Raw genomic sequence first — 16767 nt, 5'->3', positions numbered from 1 at the left:
TTGTTTTGATTAGTTTGTCAAGTAAAGGCTCTTTTACTCCAAAATGTAAATGCAAAAATTATGTCAGAAAGTGACACTTATACTTGGGTTCTGTAAATGTTGAATGTTATTGCAAGAAATGATAGTCTAAAAGGGATACAAGTGGGAAAATTCCAAATATTTCAATTACCAAAAAAATCCAAATTAGTGAGAAATCATTTTTAGACCATTAAACACTCACAGGCTAATTGTAGCCATCTGAAAAAGCAGTCCATGTTTCAAGCAGTTTGCACAGAAGTATGCATCCTTTAGTGTTTAAATGTTAATGGAAGGTACACGGCTAAATCCACATGCGGTATTTTGAAAATACATAGTCTGGCATTCTCTAAGCATTTGCTATTACTTCTACTGTTTTTTATTAAAAATAAAACTATATTTCTGCAATGCACAACATCTCTGTTCCTAAAATGCAAATACTTTTAGATCTGTAACAAACAGCAAGCAAGCAGGAAGGGATTTATTAAGATTACATATCCTTCACATTAACATCTGTTTTAGCACATACTGGAAGGAAAAACATTTTTAATGTACTGTTTGTGTTTGTTAATGACTATGTTTGACTTCCCTGGATTACAATAAAGAGTCATTAAAATAAAAATAATCAATAAAATTCATGCCCACTGTCATAAGCATGAAACACAATATATTCCTATCCTAAATTATTTAAACAGGACTGTTTAAAATTTATGACATTACCCCAGAAAGGAGCACACCAAGCATGAGTCATTTTTTGAGAATTTTCTTGTGTTACGCAGCAATGATTACTTGCAGAGTGGCTGATGGAATATTTGGAAAGGGAAAGAGTAATCTTTCGAAATCAAGCTACGTAACTTTGATGTACATACATGCAATCCATTCAGTAGTCCAAGCAGAAAACTAATATATATGGTCCAAGCACAAAAACCTAGACTTATAGTTGTAGTTCTTACTAGTAAAGCAAAACTGGAACAGGGAAGAAGAGGGAAGAGGAGAAATTCATTCTTGTAGAGTTATGCGGTGCTTACTGTGCTGCCTTTGCTCATTCTGGATGTAAGAAAATTGAATACAGTTTAAATTGCACAGAAATTCCTTTGCAAATTAATAAGAGATGCTTCCACGCAGGGAGCTGTAAATTCAGGATGCCTTTAACAGAGCCTACTTTGTGTCAGGCCTGCCTATTTTTGGTCAGGAGCTGACCACTTACGTAAGGAAACGCCAGAAGACATGGAGATGTGACAGTTTTCCACCAGCAGCCTGGGTCCACTTGCTGTTCCCAAGGGGCTGCTTCAACCTTTGATAGCACCTGAAAGCCCACACAGCACACAAGGCTCTTCTGGTCAACCTGCCACATGTGTATCTCATTGATTATGTGTGCATACCTACATATGTACATAGAATCACAGAATGGTTTGGGTTGGAAGGGACCTTCAAAGGCCACCCAGTCCAGCCCCCTGCAACAAGCAGGGACATCTTCAACCAGATCAGGTTGCTCAGAGCCCCGTCCAGCCTGGGCTTGAATGTTTCCAAGGATGGGGCATCTAACACCTCTCTGGACAACCTGTGTCAGTGTTTCACTATCATCACTGTAAAAAATTTCTTCCTCCCATCTAACCTGAATCTCCCCTCCTTCAGTTTAAAACCATCACCCCTTGTCCTGTCATAACACGCCCTTCTAAAAAGTCTGTCCCCATCTTTCTTATAGGCCCCTTTTAAGTACTAAAGGCAACAATAAGGTCTCCCTGGAGCCTTCTCTTCTCCAGGCTGAACAATCCCTACCCTCTCAGCCTGTCCTCATAGGAGAGCTGTTCCAGCCCACTGATCATCTTGGTGGCCCATCTTGCTATACATGTACATACTCATCAGAAAAAGATGAGATTAAAAAAAAAAAAAAAAAAAAAAAAAATCAAATTTATCTCTACCATATTTAATCTGAAAACAATCTTTACAGATGGCCACTATATCGTCAGAGCTAAAGTAACTGAAACTCTCAAAATATATTTAACTTCTGGACCGTTGAAAAACATCTTTAGTACCATCTTTGAAGATCACTTAGGAATCACGTCTTTTCAAATCTCAACTACAGAAAATTAGCAGATACAGTTATATTACAAAGCCTCTTCTGAAAGGAACAGATTTTATCGAGCAGAAATAATTGTAACAACCAGCAACGGCTAAATTCCCTAAGCAAGCTCCGTTCAGTTCTCTTCTGCACACCCACTACGCAGCACCCTGAATCACAGAGCTACAAACTATATTTTCAAGGCTATTTCTGGTATTTTCGCAGAAGAATTGGGCCCTTACCTATCCAGCTGTATAGCCCAAGAGCTCTGAAATCCTTATCACCACAAATGAAGAGCAGAACTGCTCGAGGTTCCTGTTGTCATCTGCCACCCTCTCTGGATCTAAACAACGTGGCTTCCTCACTGAGGCAGCCTGGCCTGCTAGTGCCAAAAGTAGGGACACGTTTCCTTGCTTTCATTCAAGGGGTTGCTCACAGCTGAGAAATCACTGCTCTCCTCTCAGGACTGCAACGTGCCCAGGTTGGACAGGCTCTTCTATGAGTTCAGTTAGGGACTACACCTGAAGTATAACGAACCTGTACAAAAAGAAATTACCAAATTCTGTGTTTGCCAATGACTTATGAATTAGAAAAACCTGAGTGAGGTTTTAGGGGAATGGCCAAAAACCAATGGTGCCAAATTTCAAATACTTTTTCAAAAGCACAGCGAAACTAGAACACTACAAAGGAAAGATCATAAAAATTCAATGCATCCAAATCAGTGTATTCTCCCCTCAATCTGGTTCACAGAAAAAAAGCTGAGCTACTTCAAAAAGACATAAACAAACACAAATGTATATATAGAATACACATATTACAGCCTGAGAGGAAGTAACCCAGCATAAAGTGGTTTGGCCAAACTGGTAATTGAAGCTACCAATGGCACCTGGAAATCCATCATGATGTTCAACCTACTGGCAAAGCTTCCTTATAATGCAAAACAACAAAAATATCACCTCAGTGAAACATGCAGAGTTTACAAGTCAAAAATAATTGGTTTTGGCCTATTTGTGCACCCCTAAGTGAATGTCATGACAGTGAATGTATCAACCCAAATAGCAATGTTATACATACCAAATTTTACTTCTGTATTTTTAGTACATGACTCCACAGAATGGTATTCTTAACAGTATCGACAAGTGGGCTAAGTAAAATTTACCTCCAAACTGCTGCTGAGTTATGATAAATTACTTTCACATTTTCAGTGATGAATAATAGATACGATGTGAGACTAATGCAACAGATTTTATCTGATACAACAGAGGAAATAAATGCAGTAACTAACCACAGGCAGCCCAAAATTCCTCCTCCCTATCCTTAAACTAGATAAACATTTTTTCCTATTGTTTCACTGTTAAAGAAAAAAAAAAGTAATTTATAAATTGATTTACTTATTTCAAGCATGCAGAAAATTCTGAGCTTTAAAAACAGACATTTTTGAGAAAGCATTAGCAATACAGAAAAGGATCATACAAAGTAAGCAAATGGCAACACACAGAATACTGTAAACAAAATGACTGGCCCTTAACCAAACTGGGTCCTGACATCAACTAAGTATGGAGGGGGCACCATAATCCAGAGGAATTATTTTTTAGCTGACATTTATGTTAAATTATACTAATTATTGTGATTATGCTAACTATAGATGAAAATCAAGAGCCATCAGGAAATGGCCAGGAAACAATGACTTCTTCTTTAAAAAATTATACTTGCATACATAAAATACAAAAAAAATAAGTAGGATTTTCAAGCCTTCAGTTTGCTAAACAGCAAATAGAAATTATAAATCACGTGGAGTAACTGATCAAGTATTTAATGAAAATCGTATTGTATTCTTCTTGTGTGGATAATACAGAGTCAACAAGGCGTTATGTTCACTCAGACATGTCTGGGTACATCAACAAATCGTTCTGTGCGATCACCAGGATGAAACAGTGTGAAATCCCACGGCACAGAAGAAAGGCAGGGCGGCGGGAGCGCCAAGCTCTGACCCTCATCCGCCCCCCCTTACACATGAAGCACAAACAAGGTTTCAACCACTTGCACTGAACAACTGTAGGCTTTACAGGAAAGGATCCACAGAGACCAATTTTGTTGGTTAGCCTTCAATAAAATTTCAGGAAATTATATCTTTATCATGGAGGGAATTTTGCCCAGACGAACTGGATGCCATTTAAGAGCAACCATCACTACACACGCCACTTGGCTGACACCGAGGCGAATGCTTTCATTTTTAGCAGAGATAAAACATAGAAACATAGGTCACAGAATTACTGGAATTTAGTCATGTGTTAGACACCTAGCTACTACTGTAGACATCACACTTTTTTTTTAATCTAAGACCTAGATAATGAGATTTCTCACATGATTTAAGACCTGGATATTTGAAACCAGAATAAAAGCATGACTTATTAGGAACAAACACCGAGAAGCTATGTTTCATGTATTTTAAAACCTTGACAAATGCTAAAAGGCATTATTTTCAAAGGCTTCTCTTTATTTTCACGTGCAAAACAGAAAAGTAATCAACATCCTAGGAAAACAGCACTTTATCATCTTCATGAGTAAGCTTTTTATGATTTTACCAAAGTTAAAACTCATATGGAACCATCCTAAAGCCCTCAAAAATAAGATACAAGTAATTTTAAAAGACAGCTTAATCAGCCAGCCTGAGTACCACAATTCTCTATTTGCTCCTCCCATGGAGAAACAACTCTCTTTTAATTATTAGCAACTTAATGGCTTTGCCTATTGGAAATCCAGTGGACATGAAGTCTGCCCAAAGAAGATAGTATGCAAGCTCCAGTCAATGCATTTTCATTGTATAAGGGGAAAAAATCCCAAGCCATAAAATGTGTAGAAATGTAAATGAAAGAAAGGAATTGAAGCCAGTGAGGTGGAGGGTGAAAGAAAACAGGAATATGATACATGAGATTAGCTATGAGTAATTTCTCCTCATCTTGGACTACAACTCTCTCCTATCATTTTTACCTGATAAGAATTCTGACCTAAGGGAAGCACCACAACTGAGAAGATTCCCCAGGAGTCAAAAGCTTACTGGGGAAGTGAGGAGGGACAAAAGAAGCAATATAATTAGGGAGCAATCAACAACCTTATAGACTGATCATTAGACAGTTACTCAGATGAAGTTACACAAAATGTCATCACAACTATCACAAAGTTATCATAGTTAGTTTTTTTACTCTAATTCTAAACATAAGTCCATTAGATGTTGGGAATTAAATTACTCCTGGAGCCCGTTTATTTCAACTCTCTTAGCAGAAGGACACGAACATGTGGTAGAAATCCGTCCTTGCCCAAAATTACTCTGCTTGTACTACATATGTTACAAACATGCAGACAGGGAATGGCACTGCCAAATGTACTGAAGGGAGTAAGAGGACAAGAATGCGGGTGAAGGAGGGAAAGGCTTCCTACCATCCCTTTCACACATGCTAATGAAATCTCATTTGCTGGAACAGTAAAAATTCATAGTACTTTCAGGTCTAGAAGAACTAGCCACAGCTGTGGTGCATGTAAGCACATTAGGAATATAGGGGAAAAAACAGGAACAGGCACTGAGAAGTCTGACTCAGACAGATAACCTAATACTGTAAAGCAGATGTGGGCAAAGAAAGAAATACAGATCCGCCAGCATGAAGGCGTATCATATATAGTCAGCACCATACTGCACTGATGGAGCAATACAACGTCACTGAAGGAACATTTCTGTAGTGAAAGAAGACAAAATCATAGAATGGTTTGGGTTGGATGGGATCTTTGAAGGTCGCCTAGTTCCAAACCCCCTGCCATGGGCAGGGACACCTTCCAATAAACCAGTTGCTCAAAGTTCCATCTAACCTGGCTTTGAACACTTCCAGGGATGGGGCATCCACAGCTTCTCTGGGCAGCCTGTTCCAGTGCCTCACCACTGGTGAAGAATTTCTTCCTCATATCTAATCTAAATCTATCCTCCTTCACTTTAAAGCCACTACCCCTTGCCCTATTGCTACATGCCCTTGTAAAAAGTCTCTCTCCAGCTTTCTCGTAGGTTCCTGTTAGGTACTGAAAAGCTGCTATAAGGTCTCCCTGAAGCCTTCTCTAGGCTAAACAACCCCAACTCTCTCAGTTTGTTCTCACAAGAGAGCTGTTCCATCCCTCTGATCATCTTTGTGGCCTCCTGTGGATCCTCTCCAACAGGTCCATGTCTTTCCTGTACTGAAAAGTATAGAAATGGACATAGGATTCCAGGCAGGGTCTCACCAGAGCAGAGCAAAGGGGCAGAAGCACCTCCCTTGACCTGCTGGTCATGCTGCTTTTGATGCAGCCCAAGATAGAACTGGTTTCTGAGCAGCAAGCGCACACTGCCAGCTCATGTCACTGAAAGAGACACGAGAGACACAGGGACTCAAGAAATTCTTCCTCCCACCCCACAAGCTCCCAAAAAAAACGAAAGAAATAACTGAGAACAAAGGAAAGAGAACCATCTCTGAACTAGAGGCACTGTCTGCAGATAGGAATGAAAAGCCTTCCACTAAAAAATGAGAAAAAGTCAGAACAAGCAGACATGGCAGAACACTGGTTACAGGGAGACAGCTCTGACCAGGCCACTGTGTTCTATTATTTCCTTACTCATTTGCATCCTTCCCTTCCAATATCAAAAACACAAGGTAGACTTTGATCTACTCAGAGTCTTATTTTTGCATCTACATTGTCTTTCAATTCAGAAAGGGCTGCAAGCTTATAAAGCCTGGAAATTCCTCTGGTTCTAGTCCTTAAAATAAAAATACCACATTGACAGAAACCCTGGAGGTCACCTCTTCATCTAGGTCAAGAAGAATGGAGAATTCAACAGAAAATGTTCTTAAGTCTCCAGAGCATTTTCATGGCTAACATAAGAGCAGCTGTAATTCAAAACCACTGCAAAACGATGAACGACATACGAATTATTTTCTGAACTATTAAAAACTTCTTCATTTGCACAATATGTATGGACAGAAACAACATGGAGAAATTAATTCCTTACCACTGGAAATTAGAATTCTGATTTGCAACTCAAAGGATAAAATTGGGTACTCCAAACTAAGACAAGTGCAGAGAATTTAGTTCTGTTTCCCATTTCTGAGAAGTCGTATTTCAGATGGCAAAGTAGAACAAATAAAAACCTTATTTATTTATTAAAGCAAATATTTTGACTCTTGTAAACTCAGGGAAGTGAGTATCTCATTGAAGTTTTTCCAGCTATGCGAAACCAGATCAATACCCTTGAACTGAAAAATACAGCAGAAAGCCAAGAACCGCAGAGAAACAGAGGCCACTTATTCAGGCATCATCATTTTCAGCACATGCAAAAAGTCCTGACAGAACAAACACTTACAGTGCTCTCTTCTCTACAAAACAACTGGAAAACTATTGGGAAACTCCATGTTGATGACATGTGTTTTCACCGGCTGCATTTTTCCTCGGTTTGTAAACAGAAGACTTGCTTCCTCTACCCTTTCCACCTGTAACCTGCTAAAGTTACCCTGGGCACCAACAGTCAAAATTGCTTCTCGTATCACTATTATAAAATTTTAACTACAATTCTTTAAGCTCCACTCGCCTCTCAATTAAACTACTATGCTTCCAGCCTTCAGTTTTTAATAAGCGTTTACCCCTGTGGCTACAAAGGTAACCAGATTCAGTCAGAAGACCGAGAAGGAGGTGTCAAGGCTTACCTCATCCAGAGTCTGCTGGTGCAGACCAGCGCCCTGTGCTCACAGGCTGAGGTTCTGCACGGATAGAGAAAGAAGTAAATTTGGAAAAACAGTGGTGACAGGAGCAACAGTTCTAAGCAGCTGCAGGAAGAAATATTCTCCTTCCTATTGCTTTTGTTCTTTCTGTTGTTGGGGCCCTCTGAGACGGGAAGAACAGGAGAAATTACATCTCCTTTGTTCCTTGATGCAGTGCTTCATTTCCTTTTCTTGTGCTAAAGGTTAGAGAAAGGAGAAAGTATTGTTCCAGGGAACAGGGAGCCAGAGGTCTAAGGCAGCTGTGGGTTCATTCCTCACAGGCAGGAGACTACAAATCATGAAGAAATGAATCATCTGGGACTTATGCTTTCCAGGTATTTTTCTTCCAGTTATGAATGTTGATCATGACTGCAGAGGAAACAGCTGCTACTAGGACAGACAAAAGAATCAATTTCTTTTTCATTTTGAGCGTTTTATTTGAACCTAATCAAAAGACCAGAACAACAGCATTTATAAAAGGTACCCAGAATAACAAAGAATCTTCTGTTAATTTCAAGTCATGTTACTTACATACAGAAACTATTTCATTTCCGTAGCTTATAGTCATAGTGATAATGATCAAAGGCACCTGCAACTGTCTTGGTTGCACATGCACTGTAGTAATTATGCATGCAAATGAGGAAATTAGACATTTTTGTGGTTGATCACCAGTATAATCACTATAACTGAATATACGATCATGGTAACTGTACACACCAATTACACACGCATGCAGTTTTAAAAACCAAGCGTTGCATTCGTTGTCTCTATTCTGGTAACATCCTATGGAAACACTCCTCCACTGGAAAAAATAAAAAGTATTAACATTTTAAAATATGTACAGTTATTCAACTGTCTACTGAACATCAAAAAAATATAACAATCCAGTAATTTTGTTTTCTAAGCTGATATATCAGCAAAATCTCGCTGTCACAAGATTTACCAACCTGAAAAGAATAAGACATTTAAACACAGAATCTTGTTCCTCCTTTTTATATGTATTGACCTACAACCTCAATAAGATATTAAAGAACAGGTAATTATTAGAATAAAATAATGCATTGGATCAAAATTTTTAAAAAGAGCTGAGCTAAACTGCCAGTAGCTCATCACAACTATAATAGAGTGAAAATAATCTTAATGTTTGGATTTTTATCAACCTAAACACTTAAATATACAGGATTTGATTATACTTCAGACCAGAAGAGCTGGTGCATTCAAACCCATACAAGGTATTTTTCTAAGATACCTAAACAACAACATAGAAAATACACTTTCATCTCTCAAGCCCCGATTTTGATCCATCCATATTAACATAGGGAACAATTTTGCTAGGGCGACAGCATTTATTATTAAGTATTTCAAAGAATATGACAGGAGTAATAAAATATTTAGATATTGCTGTACTCCGGCAGATCATGGCGTAGTCGTATTGCCTTAAGCTTCTCTACTTTGATTTTCGTTCGCAACAGTTCTTCTTCCAGTTGCTGCTTTCTTTTCAAACCATCCCTTTTCTCTTGGACATAAAGACCTATTTTTCTTTGATTTTCTAATATTATTTGATGCTCTTCTTTCAGCATTTGTAACATTTGTGGGTCATACGCACACATCGGTCTAAAGCGCTCTCCAACCTCAAGCCTAAAAAAATCATCTCTTCTTGGTACAGGAGAGGGAGACATCATCACTCTCATGTCAACTGAAGATACTGATGTTGAAGGAGACCTTTCCATAATATGCACCAGCTGGTGTTCTTCCTCTTGTTCTAAGCTCTCATTTTGATGCGAGTCTATAATCAAAGAAGGAGGAGGTTTGACATCCTCTTCTGATTGCAAGTCCATCATGACTGCCGCGGGATGGTGATCCAGCATTGCCTGTGGTGAACTGGTACCAGCAATTGTTTCTTTATCGATACTAGCACTAGAACACACAAAATAATATTTAAATAATGCATTAAAAACTATTTTTAAAAGGTGTAGCTGTAAGTAACCAAAGCTGCATTTGAAATGCTGCTCTGCTATCCATGCCTGGGACTCCACTATGTGAACATCACTGGACGCCTTTGTTCCTTCCACTACACGCGTACAGCCCTGGCTCACAGAGATGCTACTGCCAGAAAGGCAGCGCAGCCAACACACAACTATCCTGCAGGCCCTTCTTGGGACACTGGAGATAAAAACCAAGCAGCAGCAGCAAGTCATGCAAGTGACAGAGGAAAGAGTTTACGTGATACATAATGTGATTTCAAAATGGCATTAATTTAGGTTGGGTAGAGACTGTGGCAGAAACATTTCCATGTCCCAAACTTACCTCCTCCTGTTCTAATGTGTTCCCTGTTTCTGATTCATGCACCCAAGTATTTGGATTTTTTTAATGTAAAACAATCACTGAATAAAATTACACAAAGAGCCTTGGGCGAAGAAACCAGAGCCCAAATGATGATCCTGTCAGTAAATTAGGGAATAAAGCTAATCCTGGCTCCTCCTGTTTGAATCCATGATCTCAATATTTTTCTGAAGCTTCAAGAGAAGACACAGAAATGTTTCCATTAAGAACAGCCTATATGGCTGTGCATTTCTTTTCGAAAGTACACCCCCACATCTTTGTTTGTGTAAACCCCTGAGTCAGCAGCACCTCAAATTGTGATCTGACATCACATAAGCTTTGATATCAATAATGGCTCAAGCTGTTCCTGCCACTTCTCAACCATCAGTTGTGCCTGAAACCCTACACTTCTGCACATCAGTCTGCTATTCAGGCAACGCTTTAAGCCAGATCAGCTTCTTGATCTATTTTACAGTACAGATCAACAAAGAATCCTTTCAGCACGACTGGGAAGGCAGTATAATGTAACATGGGAACCAGAACATATTAACTTGGTACCGATACCAAAGGCAGTGCATCATCATGGCCATGAATGCCTAAAACAGGGGCTGTAACTAGTGGTTGCAGAGATGAGACATTCCCCAACCTTTGAAGAACTGAGCTGGTGCTGGCAGCTAGAGGCAGCAAGTGGATCTGTGATTACTGTAACACTCATGGATGCTCCCCAACCCTGAAGGACTTGAGTTGCTGTCTATTTATTTTGGGGGTGGAAGGTGCTTGTTTACACCTTTTAAACTCCTTGTGTAAGCCCTACAATCCACAAACTGAGAAACACTATCTGATTACTAAAACACTGTCCTGGTTAGCATTAGATGCAGATTCAAATTCTCAGAAGCAAAGGAGAAGTTTAACTTGTACCTCCTATTTCTTGTGTGAATGCACTAACTCCTTAATCAAAAGTGGCATGATGATCTCTTCTGCACTGCCTACAGTCTTCAGAACTCTTGGTTTAAAATAAATAAGCAATCACGCTTGTAATTTCCAAAAGACCACTGTCTAGCCTGCCATCCATTACCACGAAAGTGCACTTTCTAGAATAAAAGAATGAAAGCTTGTCTATAACTCAATTGTAACAACGTTCAACAGGGTCAGAGCAATATATTTTCCAAAAATTAATCCTGTCAACCTCCCTAACTATTTTCACTAAAGATCAAAAAGAAAAAAAAAAGGTTCATCTGTAGCAGGTATTGAAAATAGACCTTTCATTTATTCCCTGAAGAAAACGCCAGGATACTCCTAATTCCATTGACTGTTACCTGAGCTGCCTATAGAGTATCAATTACATCACCTTACTCCCTCCTCCTCACGTCACAAAGCTTCACCTTTTCCTACATACCCCCTTCTCACATTCCTCTTCCTCCTCTCATGAAGCATCAGAAGTATTATCCTGCACACAAATTTTCACTTGTGTTCCTCAGTGCTGACTGTAATTCCGGGTTTCCCCCCCTTCACAACCACAGCTTCTAGCACAGTTTCCCTTCTCCTTATTTGCTGGCTCCTGGCCAGCTTCTAGCCCGAGAAAAGTGGAAACAACCAGCAGGAGAAGCAGGTCATCCTGACAAAAGGAAGCAGAGACAGAGCAGAAAGAGAAAGTGAGAGAGGTTAAAGAGAAGAAAGACAGGTAAAATTTAGTCTAACACAGACTAGAGCCTCCGAACACTGAAAAATCCATCTCCTGAGCATAATCCACACAGAACTAGAAAATCACCAAATCTTCAGGTAACTCGTTTGGTTTTTTTCCCTTAGAGTGAGTCTCTTAAAAGGAAAACAATATAGACAGCAAAGAGAGAAAGAAAGGAGAAACAAAAGAGCCGCCTGCATGGTGGTTACTAATGTTTCTGACAACTTGACTGAAAGACAAACAACAGTTACCACAATTGGGGGATGGTGTTTATAACCCTGCAGGCACCCATGATTCACCAGGTTTTGTTTAATCACAGCAAGCTAGAAATTGCTTAAAGGTGCGATTAAGAATTTGGATTCATAATAAGCTGTATTCCCTCCTACAAAACCTGTGCCATATCCTGGCGAGTTAAAACCCAATACAGGGTGTTGAAAATTAGGGTAAAACGCAACTCACAGTTAAAATTAGAACTATCAAATAATGATGTATTTTGACAAGGAAAAAAAAAAATCTTTTAAATTATATTCTTCTCCTCCAGCACACAGTGCACTGGCTGTTCCTAGGAACCATTTTGGATAAGCAGTAATAAAGTCAATGTTCTCATATCCATAAGGGACTGCAAAAAATATTTAAATTATAGGAGACAAACTATGGAGATCATTAGCTCTTAATCATTCACAAAAAGCGTCAGTGCTTTCTATAAGCCGATCTACAAACCAAAGTTCTCACACTATTTTTTTTTCCTCCTTACAAAAGTTGGTAGTCAAGACACTGCAACCTTTATTAGTGCAATTAAAAGCCTCCTTTTGTTCCAGAGAATTCTTTGGAACAGTTCCTCCAGGGGCATTCACCAGGAGCAGCAGCACAGCCCAGTTGCTTCAGACTTCTTTACGCAAAGGACCCACAACAGCATATTTTTAGAGCATCTGGCATGTTGGGATTTAGACAATTGTTACCATTCAGTTCAACCAGTGGCACCATGAATCCAATTCAGCGTGTGCGCGCATGCCAGCTTTTCTTAGAGCGTTACGCTGCTGCACCGGTTATCGGTATATCTGATTAAAATACGGAAAGTTCACTTCCCATTAATCTGCTTGGGAAATCAAGAAAAGAGCTTTTTCCAGGTTGCTGCAGAGTTACTTGACTTTTTTCCCCCTCCTCCCTAGCTTGCTTTTTGTACCTGGAGGAACCAAAATCTGACCCAGGCATTTTTTGATCCCTAAAGGACCAACACAGAACCAGCAAAGTGTTGCAAGTCAGATATGAGGGGTATTAGCCAGCTGTGGGAGAAAGCCTGCATGCTGGCTGCCTGTATTATGTCTGGCTCAAATCTAGACAGTGTGTCTCACTTTACTGAGTAGTAAAAAAAAAAATCAAACAACAACAACAAAAAAAAACAAACTACAAATAAAAGAAAACTTCTAGCACTGTACCTCTCAGTTTCTCCCTGTATTTGAACTACCTAATGTACGATACAGAACTGCTTGGAGTTTAGACTGCAATTAGCTTTGCTCCAGTTTCAGGGAATTACCGTCAATGCACAAAAAGTATAATTTAAAAATCATTTGCACTCACAAAGGCACTGTGGTGTGAGGACTCCAATTTTTTTTTTTTTTTTTAATGATTGGGATCAGTTAAAACATAACACAGAAACATCAGAGTAAACGAGAGAAATAAAGTTTATGACTAAGGTTTCTCAGCTCTGTGAACTAACTTTATTACAAACCCTATATAAACTGGTAATAGTTCCATATGTTGCAAAATGACTGCAGTATTACCTTAAATGGAGGAGAATAGCCATCACTTTGCCAGCGTTGGAATAATCTGCCTATTAAAAGGTAGGGGAGGGGTAGAGGTTGGAGCTACTATTTCTCTTTGATTCCCTCTTAACCCTCACTTTCCAGAGTATGACAAAGACTCTGAAACAGGCTTTGAGAGAGAGTTGAAAAAATGAATGCAGTGCTAAGTCACCATACAGCTTCCCATTAAAAAAAAAGCAATATTATTTTGTCATTGTTTCCCCATTTTGGGAATTTCTCTGATAAACATTTCCTTTAGGAGAGCCTGACCACAAGCAAAGCGTTACACCATAGATAGGAGGCGCCGTAACTTTCATTCAGTAACAAAATAAAAAGAATTGTCTCACCTTTGAACACCGCTCCTGTCTCTTAAACACACATTGGAAATCTGTGGAATCATCTCCACAACTTTCTTGGTTGGCTCGGAAATGCTGCTTTTACAGTCTGAGTGAGTCTCCTTTTGCTGCAATAGCTCCTGCTTGGCATATTCTTTGAGCCTCTTGTACAGCGTGCGCAGGCCCTGTGCAGTGCGAGGAGGGCGATCTACTCCGATGGCATTGTAGTTATCAGCTATGATATCCCAGCATTTGTTTTTTTCCACTATTACAGAATGCTTATTGGTATGTTCCTCGAGAATTTTAACGTACGGCTTCACGAGTTTTAGCAAATCAAGCTTTTCAGATAAGGTGAAATTAGAAGATCTGGCCTTCCCAACCATTGTTAGCTTTGAATTAAGGAAGCCGTTGCTGAAGCCACCATGCAGTCCCTAGCTCTGCTCAGCTCTTTTTCACAAACAGAAAAAGATCAGGCTTAACTAGGCTAGTCTCATTTAGGCCCACGCCTACAAGGGAGGGTTTATTAAAATTCCTTCAGCTTAAGCTGACGCAGGTTCAGGAAATCTGCTTAAGCCAAGCCTGACCTACATAAGGCTTCAGACTGAAGAAGACGAGAAGAAACAAGCAAAATACACTTTTGTATGAAGAGACCAGACATACGCGGGATTTACAAACATAAAGGTTTAAAGATTAGCACGTTACCCAGCTAAAAATTACCTAATTTAGCTTGAGTAACAAGCTCTGACACATCTCCCCAGCAACCTCACACACATCTCAAACTGAAACCGCGCTCGAGATGATTTTACACGTAACGGTGTCCCCCCAAAAAAGCAACAACTGCTTTATGCGAGGCACGGGGCGCTGCGGGGCGCGGCGTGTGCGGGGAGCTCCGTGGCAGAGCCCCCAGCCGCCCTGAGCCCGCCGCCATTTGCATAGTGCTGGTCCTGCTGTCACTCAGGGGCGGCGCCTGCTCCAGCCGGGTAGGTTACACTCAGGCGCGGGCTCGCAGTAAAGCTGAGCTTCTCCTGCACTCGGCCGCCCGCTGCGGCTGCCGACACGGGGGCTTCTTAAAGAGGCCGCTCCCCCCGCCAGCGGGAACCGCGGCGGAATGCGAGGGAGTGAGTCCCCAGAGCCGCCGCGCCAGCACCGAAGCGCCTTTTTGTTTGCGCTTGGTCCCGCAGCCGCGCCCGCCGGGCTGGGCTGGGCCGGGCCTGCAGCGCCGGTGTCCGCGGCCCCGGGGCCGCCGGGAGCGGCGCGTACAACGCGGCGTTGCGCGCAGGGGAGGCCCCGGCGGTCCGGAGGCATTCACTGGCGGCATTATGGGCTGTGCATACCGGGATTTTCATCATATCCACCAGGAAACAGCCTACTTCATAACAATGCTTCCAGGCGTTCTTCAGGGATAAAAATATTTTTTTTTCATACGTTTATAACGTTTCCTCAAAAACGTATCACCTGATGCCAAGTCTTCACATAAAAACACGTGCCGGGTTTTACGTTTCTGTAGTCTAAATTAACAAATCAGAGAAAAACCTGTCGATGTAAGGAAAGGTGCTCTCAAACACAAAAAGCAAAAGCCAAGTTTGAAAAATGACGTGCATGACTGAAAAAGTCAAAGGGGTGGAAATAAACACCATTTGAGACTACGAAGCTTCTCAAGCTTAACATGTCCAGCCTTGAAACAAGGGAGCCTGGAAGGGGGTTAAGGAAAGAGAAATCTAATTATAGTTTAAAATATCTTAAGGCTATAAAGATCTAGGTATAAACTTGTTTCCTCCAAGGCGGGGTGGGGGGGGTGTGGAAAAAGCAACAAAAACACAAGCCGTATTCAAAACAAATTCAAACTAAACAAAGGAAGACTTTTAACCGCTAAAAATCAATTAGCATTTAGAATAAGAAGCACTTTTGGAACCGTTTCTGAGACTTGGCTTGTCCATACTACCTAACAAAATTGCAACCAGTCCACTTTGCTGGAATCGCTTTCAAGCCAAGGTTAAATAAAGCATTTTATAGTCTGAAGCCCATTACACTACAATTTGAGAAAAAATATACTTATGTGGTTAGAAGCACTGTTTGAAAAACATCACTTTTAAACACCTAATCCATCCCTATTTCCCCACACTTTGCACTTCACTAATACTAAGCACAGAAAGCTGGTGGGGTTTTGTTTTGGTTGGTTGGTTTTGGTAATTTATGCACTTGGTTCTTCTTCAGTAACTGAAAAAAAAAGTAGAATGTGCCACAGATAGCTTAGGCTCTGGCAGTATGAGAACTGAGGGGTCAGAGGCGAGCCTACACCATACCCTCTGCTCTGGAAGCAGTTGTGCGCTGCCCAGTCTCTTGACTTTTTAGTGACAAAAAGAAAGAATTCAGTGTCAGGTTCTGTGATTAAAAGCTCGCCCCCACAGGCACAGGGAGCTCAGATGAACAGTGTCAAGCAGAGGAACCCCGGTAACCCAAATGAAAGAAATAGAGTCCTCAGTCTGTTTGCTCACGGGGCTGTAGGAAGCACAGGCAGCCCATTGGGCTGGGGATCAGACCTGGACAGACCAAGTCCATGAAGAACCAAAGGCAAGAAAAGGGACAGAAAGTGATTTGGGACAGAACAAGCATAGGAAAACACTTGGGGAAAAAGGCATAAAAAGAGAGATGCATGTAAACAGGTGGCTGCTCAGTAGGGTTGTCCAGCCATGCCCTGTGCCTGATCACTGCAGTTTGTTCCACCTGCTTGTTAAACTACATTTGTATCTGATTTCTCGGGTGAGGGGAACTTCTGCTG

General features: G+C 40.7%; 2 protein-coding genes across 2 annotated transcripts in view; both read right to left on the bottom strand.

The window, feature by feature from the left end:
* Window positions 1-16767, bottom strand: part of RAD54B (RAD54 homolog B) — a 63509-nt gene that overhangs the window by 29823 nt on the left and 16919 nt on the right. The window lies entirely within an intron of this gene.
* FSBP (fibrinogen silencer binding protein) lies at window positions 9240-14873 on the bottom strand. Its single transcript, XM_065832175.2, has 2 exons — window positions 14001-14873; window positions 9240-9765 (listed from the first exon to the last, which is right to left on the bottom strand). The coding sequence occupies exons 1-2, from the start codon at window positions 14369-14371 to the stop codon at window positions 9240-9242; spliced, it is 897 nt and encodes a 298-aa protein (XP_065688247.1). The 5' UTR covers window positions 14372-14873.

Source organism: Patagioenas fasciata, chromosome 2 (assembly GCF_037038585.1).
Source record: "Patagioenas fasciata isolate bPatFas1 chromosome 2, bPatFas1.hap1, whole genome shotgun sequence".
Lineage (NCBI taxonomy): Eukaryota > Metazoa > Chordata > Aves > Columbiformes > Columbidae > Patagioenas > Patagioenas fasciata.
The sequence above is the reverse complement of the archived record's forward strand: the minus strand, read 5'-3'. Positions and strand labels throughout refer to the sequence as shown.